Here is an 8,438-nt window from a genome sequence, read left to right on the forward strand (position 1 = left end):
AAATTAATTAAAGATTAAAATTGAACTGCTGGGTCGTCCAGGAGGTATCTGGGCCTTTAAAAGTGCTGTTAGCACTCTCCCAAGACAAGGTCCCCTGTCTCCTACCCGTGTCTTGTTTGGTAGTTAATTTCCTTTGGGCCCGATTGAATTGCGTGCCATTGGCCTCACTGTTTTCTTCTTCTTTCTAGCTCTTGGGGAACTTTCTTCAATGGTACGGCATTTTCTCCAATAAAACCCTTCAGGAGTTATCGATAGATGGCTTATTAAATAGGTATATTCTCATGGCTTTCCAGAATTCAGAATATGGAGATGACAGCATAAAAAAAGCCCAAAACGTGAGTTAAATGACACGTGTCATCGTTTCCGAGGCACATATGTTAACATGAGTTGTTTTCTTTGTTTGAAGAGAAATGTGAGGTTTTACAAAAACCCCTGTGATTTTTGGACTTAGTGTGAGGTTGACCCAGGTGGTTTCAAACAAACTAACAGCATTTTTTGCATAAAATGTGTATGTTGTATATGTGTATTTCTATCTACTCATCTATGTATATCACTATTTTTGCAGCTATTAATAGAAGTTTTAATTTCAGGGTAATTTTTTAACAGTTGAATGAATGCTATTTTGGATGTTACTAAAGAAATAGTTCATTTTCTAACTTAAGATACGATTTTTTTTAATATTGCTTTTCCTACTTTATACAGGAGTTCCCTAATTTGTTCTTTTTAAAAACATTTTTTGAAACAATCACAAAACTAAGGCAGCTTTGCGGAGGTAGTTCTCGCGGAACCCTGTCAGGGGCTGTCCGGGGGTGCCTCGGGTGCTCCGTCTGTTCCTGTGAGCACGGCTGCTCCTCTCCGGCCGCAGTGGAACCTCAGCTCCGGGAGCAGCGTGCATGCCGCTGCCGGCTCATGCTGCCACCCTCGGCGCCTCGGCCGGTTAGCAGGCAGTGATGATGGGAAGAAAGATGCCCCGGCACCTCTGGCATCGATCGTCTTGTCTCTCCCATCTCCTTTAATCTGGAGACTCTTCGGTCACTTCTTGGCCTTCGTCACCTTGACATTTCCTAAGATGATAGGCCAGTTCTTCTGTAGAATGTCCCTCAGTTTGGGTTTGTCGGGTAATTCCCCGTGAGGTCCAGGTTCCGCATCATTGCCAACAATTACCCAGGTGTCATCAGTGGCAGTCCCTTCCAGTGGACTTCTGTGGCCTTGTGACACGTCCTCTCATTTTGGGGACACTGTCTTGCTTTCCAGCACATGATGCTCCGGCCCATCTGGGACTTGCTCAGCCCCAGCCCTGGGATCCTCTCTCCAGGCACCCCGGTTCTCTGGGGAGCTCGGGATCATCTCTCCAGGCACCCCGGTTCTCTGGGGAGCTCGGGATCATCTCTCCAGGCACCCCCGGTTCTCTGGGGAGCTCGGGATCATCTCTCCAGGCACCCCGGTTCTCTGGGGAGCTCGGGATCCTCTCTCCAGGCACCCCGGGTCTCTGGGGAGCTCGGGATCATCTCTCCAGGCACCCCGGTTCTCTGGGGAGCTCGGGATCATCTCTCCAGACACCCCGGTTCTCTGGGGAGCTCGGGATCATCTCTCCAGGCACCCCCGGTTCTCTGGGGAGCTCGGGATCATCTCTCCAGGCACCCCGGTTCTCTGGGGAGCTCAGGCCTCCTATCTACACGCGCCCGACTCCCTGGGAGGGCTGTCCTCTCCCAGGCGGGACGGCCTCCCTCGCCTGGGAGTGTGCTGCGCTGTGTCCTCCTCGCCTGGCGTAGGCTCTGGCGCCTGGTACCCCCTGGGGGAACGTCCTGTGGTGTGTTTATGCTACACTTGTTTTTAACCCAAAAGCTGCTGATAAAGGAGTGTTCCGGTCATTCCGGGCTTCTGGAAGACTGGAGAGAGTAATAAAGCCTTTGGTTATCAATATTATGTCCCTAATGTACTTACATATTGGGCAGATCATGTGCCTTTTGCTTTGAATACCTGACCTGTGTGCTGAAGTAAAAACTCAGGTACATTGAGGAAGATGATACAGTTCCTGTAGACTGAAAGAATATCCCTTCAAAGTTACTAGTTACATAAAGCCCAGTAGCAGGTCTTCTAGTGCGTTATCTGGACTCAGATTTAGACACTGCTGTGTATTCGGTTTTATTTTCATCTTCTCCACAGGTAATCAATTGTTTCCCCAAGCAATGGTTCGTGAATCTGAAAGGAGAAAGAACTATTTCTCAGTTAGAAAACTTCTGTCGATACCTCGTTCACTTAGCTGATACAATTTATAGAAACAGCATCGGATGCTCTGATGTGGAAAAAAGAAATGCAAGGTAATTAGCTGTGATTACTTACTGAAATGGTGACCTCGTGTTGTTAGATTTAGTTTTAGAAAATGGTTTAAGACATGCTTATATTTTACTTTAAACTGTACATTGACTTGGTCTTAGTAAACTTTCCAAAAGTATACACTATTTTCTGTTTCTGTGGTTTTACCTAATCTTTTTCAACAGGGTATTTTATGAAGACATAAAGAAAAGGCTTCTATACCCCTAACACAGACCGCAGGTCATCACTCGAGAGTTTTGGGGAGCAGCCTACACATAATTTTTATCAAAGGTGCAAGAAAGGGTTAAATAAATTGTGACTTCTTTGTGTGGACACTGTTTTGGATAGTCATGTACTTTGGGATAAATATCTAACATAAAGAGTAAATAATAGCCGAAACCGGTTTGGCTCAGTGGCTAGAGCGTCGGCCTGCGGACTGAAGGGTCCCGGGTTCGATTCCGGTCAAGGGCATGTACCTTGGTTGCGGGCACATCCCCAGTGGGAGGTGTGCAGGAGGCAGCTGATGGATGTTTCTCTCTCATCGATGTTTCTAGCTCTCTATCCCTCTCCCTTCCTCTCTGTAAAGTATCAATAAAATATATTTAAAAAAAAAAGAGTAAATAATAATTAGTATAATTTAAAAGACTTTTTAAAAACACGTATTTAGATCATACCATTAATTATACCCCTTTCACAAAACCTATTTTTTTCCTCATTCTTCTTCCATGTAAAAGGAAAAAAAGGAAACTTATTTTCCAAAGAGAAATTTTGCTATATTTTATGATAAAATTAAAAGCAAAGTAGGTGTGGCTCAGCTGGTTCAGTGTTGTCCCAGGTTTGGGGTTCAATCCCCAGTTAGGGGGCGTGCAGGAGGCAGCCAATCAATGTTTGTCTCTCTCCCTCTTCCTTTCTCTCTCTAAAATCAATAAAAATAAAAAATTTTTTAAGGCAAAGTAGGTAGTAAAGATTTTCATGTTAAAATTCTTTGGCGGGTAATTTTGCTTTATATCTTAATTCCATTTTGTGTGTTGGTGGTTATTAGCACTAATATTTCTTCTCATGGTATTACATTGTCTTAGTGAATTCTGTCTACTTTTTTTAAATTGATTTCAGAGAGGAAGTGGGGGAGAGCGGTAGAAACATCAGTGATAAGAGAGAATCATGGATTGGCTGCCTCCTGCACACCCCCCACTGCGGATCAAGCCCAAAACCCAGGCATGTGCCCTGAGCGGGAATCAAACCGTGACCTCCTGGTTCACGAGTCGACATTCAACCACTGAGCCAGCTGGTCGGCTGTGTCCACTTGTTAACACTGTTGTTGTCTGCAGTGAAATATCACCAGGGCTGGCTTGTGCACAGAAAGCAGCTCTCTGCACCTGCTGGGTACAGTGCGCATACAATGCGCTCCACGCCGGTTGCCGTTTCCCAAATGTTCGTCCTCTGCTGGAAGGAACTTCCTACAATTCTGTAAAGAAGAGACAGCACTAGTGTCACTTGTGTGACCCACTCAGAGGTGGTCCCGACTAAGGGTTAAAACAGCCCGTGTCAGAGTGCAGCTCCCGGGCCAGCGGCACCAGCGTCCCTCGGCAGCTGAGTCAGAAAGGCAGGGTCTCGGGCCGCCCACCTGCTGAGTCAGCTCTGGGCGGGGCAGGGACTGTTCACCATCCCTGCGGGTTTCTGCGGCTGCTAAGACGGGAGATGGGGTTTCTGCTAAGACGGGAGATGGGGTTTCTGCTAAGACGGGAGATGGGGTTTCTGCTAAGACGGAAGATGGGGTTTCTGCTAAGACGGGAGATGGGGTTTCTGCTAAGACGGGAGATGGGGTTTCTGCTGAGATGGGAGATGCTTCACGAGAAGGCAGGATGGCTTCCAGCCAATGCTGAGGAACAGTGGGTTCCGGAGCCTGGCGATCGTGCTGGGTCTTGATGGGCAGTGATGAGTGGACAAATAGCCCGTGTTCCGGGGGTGTTCTGAGAGAGCTGGTGTGGGGAGGAACAGGGCAGGGCCCTGGGCAATTGGGAAATAGATGGCTTCTTTTTCATTCCGGGCAGTAATGAAAATCCCTGATCTACATGAAATTTTAGGGTTTGTTTTTTTTTTAATGGGTAATTTAAATATGCTGTAGCTTGCTTATTTTTTTATTATCCTTTAAAAATGTATTCTTGGGAAAACTGATTGTAAAACCTAAAAAAAGGTCATAAAGTTAACACATTTTTCCTTTAGGGCTTTTGTGCTAATTAATGGGGTGCTACTACATTTTTTTCTCTTTTAGGGAGAACATCAAACAGATAATCAAGCTCCTTGCGAGTGTCCACGCGCTGGATCATGCGGTGGCTGTCGCAGGCGAACACAATGTGAAGGAATTCAAGTCCTTGGTGGAAGGAAAGTCAGCCTGACACCGAACAGCCCACTTGCTGGAGTACCATTCCTCATGTATAGAGCCTGTAAATATGTAAAGTTTCTTACACTGTAAAATAGCGATTCTTGTTTTAATACAAAGAACATTATTAATATCCAATACTGTGTCCTTAAATGCAATTTCTTCAGAATGAAAGGAGTTGATGTTATTTCTAGGAAGTTTTATGAATGTTTTCCTTGTTGCCTGCCATACTTTGTTTACAGAAGTATTTTATATGGTTATTCCAATTAGCCCTCCAGTTAATGGTTCTCTGTAAACAATGTGTGCAGTGTAAATTGTGTAATTAATGCATATAAATATTTATACCACCATGGAGTGACTTTCACACTGGAAATTTGTGGTGTTTTCTACAGAGTAAGCCTTCTAACAGCAGGAAGTTATTCCGCAGCAAATGGTCTTGGGGGGTCACTGTTGCAACAGAGGGCTGGCACGTGCTCAGGCTCCTCCCCTTTGGGTAGCAGCGCGGTGGCTGCTGTGCCGCCTCCCGCTGAGGTCGGTGTGGCCTGATCCCTGGGCGCCGGTGAGCTCCTCCCGCATCGGCCCTGTGTCGAACTTGGGCTTCATGGAACTCAACATGCAACGTAGGGTTTTCCAAAGAACATGGAAGTTTAATTCTTAAAAATAATAGACCCACAACCTAACTGCATGGTTTTGGGCTGACTATCCTGGCTCATTCATGACTTTACTCCCTAACCAGCTTACAAGTACGTGCATTGAATTTGGTATCTGTCATTTTAAATCCCACATATGTGAGTTATATATGCAATAATAATCCGCCTTGCTGGTTCGCCACCCACCCAGGCACCCGAATATCCATGGTCTTCTATACTGTTTATACGCGGTGTAATCACCCAGGGGACTTGTTTCAAAGTTTATGCTTTCTGATTCTGTGATTTTCAAAAGAGGAACTTTTTAGAAATTAAGGACTATTGTTTGATAATGATATATGTAATTAAGCTTTAGCCAAGCATTAAATTAATTTTCACTTATGTCCTTGTTGTATCTGCTGGGGACTAATTTCGATTGGAGCGTTTCCCGTGGGTTACTGTAGAGACCGTTAGCATGTGTGCCCCGGTCAACTCGGATACTCTGCAGGACAGTGCCACCTGCTCACTGCCCGGTGAAGTTTATTTCCTGCGGGAACACGGCTGACACCTGCATGTTATTGCCCTGCCCTAGGGGCGTACTGAAAAAAGTACAAGGAGAACACGTGTGTTCAGCGTCCGGAGTAAGATGTAGAGGGTGTGTGTAGAGGACAGGCACAGCCTGGTGGCTTCACTGTCCCCAGCCCCCAGCCTGAGGACTCGGGCTGCTCGAGGCGCCCTTGGCCGCTGGGAAGACCCCGGGACAGTCCCCCGGGCGTCAGCACTGGCTGAGCACCACCTAGGGCCTGGGGGAGCGGTTCGTGCCTGGAACGCGTGGTCCTCACAGCTCGGCTCCCGTCTGCACCCTTTCTCACGCGGGGAGCTGTCAGACAGGGTCACAGGGCGACCTTTGAACAAAGCCAGGCTCCGCCTTCCGTTTTTCCTTTTGGGGCAGGCTTCTGGATTAACTTGGAAAGAGGTAAGGAAGGCTTTTGAAAAGGAAATACTTTACTGTGACAGTGTAAGCCTCGGTCAGTCAGACTCCTGTTGTGCCAAGTGATGGTGCCCCTGGCTGGCCCTGTTGATGCCACGGCCCAGTGGCAAGCACCCGCGGCTCTGCTGAGGGCTGTGCGGCCAGCTGAGTCCCGGGTGATGTCCTGGGAGAATCCGTACCCCAGCGTGCTCGTCCCGTCTGGGGAGCAGTCGCCGGGATGGCATTGGTACACAAGCGCTTTAGATAGAAACTCCGGTTTGGAAAAAGGAGAGGGCGCAGCGGAGGCCGGACCGGCCTGAGGCGCGGTGAGGGTGACCTGTGTGAAGGACGGAAGGAACTGGCCGGCCTCAGATGCGGTGCAGGTCTGAGAAAGTGGCAGTAAGGCTGACGGAGCCCCTGTCCCCAGAGCACCCCCTCGGCATCCCCGCACAGTCACTGGGGAGAAGAGCAACCGGGGACCCCCAGGGCTCCTGCAGGCTGTGTGCACACCGGCTTGCTGATCAGGAAAGGGGGCCGCTCGCCACGCCCAGCTCCCTGCCCACAGCGATGCAGTCCCCCAGAACTGGCCAAATGCACGCGTTCTAAAGCAAGTACCTCCCTCCCGAGGGCATACTAAAAGGGAGAACTCCCTCATTCTTCAAAAGCCGGCTTTACTGGAGTACCAGTTGTAACAGTGAAGTCTACGTTCCCTCAAGTTCAAGCAGATTTGACAAATGCCTAATTCTAAGGGCTACTTTTGCCCTGGCCCGTGTGGCTCCGAGTGTCATTCCCGAAAAGGTGGCGGATTCAATTCCCGGTCGGGGTGTGTGCAGGAGGTGGCAGCCCATCCATGTTTCGCTCCCTCTCAAATCAGTTTTTAAAAATGCGAATTCCCTTGACACCATGAAGCCCTCCTAAATAAAAACGGTCCAAGTTGGAGAGCTGCGGACTACAAGCAGAGAGTGTAAGTGGCTACATGGCAGTGGTTCTGGGTTACAAGAACTCTCCTGGCCAAGGACGTTGTACTCTGGTCTCCGTTGGAGTAAATGAGAGTGAGAGCGATTTCTGTCTGTAGTGAGAGCAACCACACCATGTGTGACTGCTGAGAGGCCGCCGACTCCAACAGCTGCCACCCAAACCCCGCGGAGGGTGTCCTCCCGAACAAATGGTGTGGACACCGGGTGCCCACAAGGCGGGCAGGCTCAAAAGTACTACACAGGCTGGTCCTGATGGGCAGCGCTTGGCCTGCTCAGGCCTCTAGGCCTGGCAGTTTGTCCTGGCTTCCCCTGGCCCTGTCGGCCCTAACTCCGGCAGAGGCGTGCAGGCGGGGCTCAGCGGTGGAGCGTTGACCTGTGAACCAGGAGGTCATGGTTGGATTCCCGGTCAGGGCACAGGCCGGGGTTGCGGGCTCCATCCCCAAGGTGGGGTGTGCAGGAGGCAGCTGATCAATGATTTTCATCATTGATGTTTCTCAAGTCATTAATTTTATATATAATATTTTTATTGATTTCAGAGAGGAAGGGAGAGGGAAAGAGAAAAACATCAATGATGAGAGAGAATCATTGATTGGCTGCCTCTTGCACGCCCCCCACTGGCGACTGAGCCCACAACCGAGGCATGTGCCCTGACAGGAATCAAACCTGGGACCTTTCAGTCTGCAGGCCGGCACTCTATCCACTGAGCCAAACCAGCTAGGGCTTATTTATTTATTTATTTATTATTTATTTTTTTATTTTTTTAATAGAATCATCCAGCACCACAATGACTAGAACAGCCGTTCTCAGAGGACGTACTGTGGCCCAGTTAAAAAGATCTGTTGGAAAATATACCTTATATCCTCTACTTGATGATTCAAAGCACATGGTACACTATACAGGGTTTGACATCCTATAGAAGCTATTTTAAGCTACTTTACAGAAACGCTTTGACCACAGAAGCTTCCTTTATGCATGTAACCTTAGATGTCCAAATTCCAGAGGCGCCTGCTGGGCGAAGGGCACATCCTGCCCTTCTAACAAGGAGCCTTCCTTCTGTGCGCTGACAGGTCCCCGCAGAGCCCACATAAACGTCAGCTCCCGCCTGTGTCACGGAAAAAGGCTGGCAATGGTCATCGGATCAGACTATTTTGCCAAACACCCTCCAGCCT

General features: G+C 48.5%; 1 protein-coding gene across 1 annotated transcript in view; it reads left to right on the forward strand.

Annotated features, from left to right (window-relative positions):
* The window catches only part of PAXBP1 (PAX3 and PAX7 binding protein 1), a 34,036-nt gene extending 28,312 nt beyond the window's left edge, over window positions 1-5,724 (forward strand). The window contains exons 16-18 of the mRNA XM_080653939.1: window positions 189-335; window positions 2,167-2,321; window positions 4,589-5,724. Coding sequence (XP_080510065.1) covers window positions 189-335; window positions 2,167-2,321; window positions 4,589-4,712 — 426 coding nt within the window. The 3' untranslated portion in view covers window positions 4,713-5,724. The remainder of the gene's footprint in view (window positions 1-188; window positions 336-2,166; window positions 2,322-4,588) is intronic.
* The last annotated feature ends 2,714 nt before the right edge of the window (window positions 5,725-8,438 follow it).

Source organism: Plecotus auritus, assembly GCF_963455305.1.
Source record: "Plecotus auritus genome assembly, chromosome: 2".
Taxonomy (NCBI): Eukaryota; Metazoa; Chordata; class Mammalia; order Chiroptera; family Vespertilionidae; genus Plecotus; species Plecotus auritus.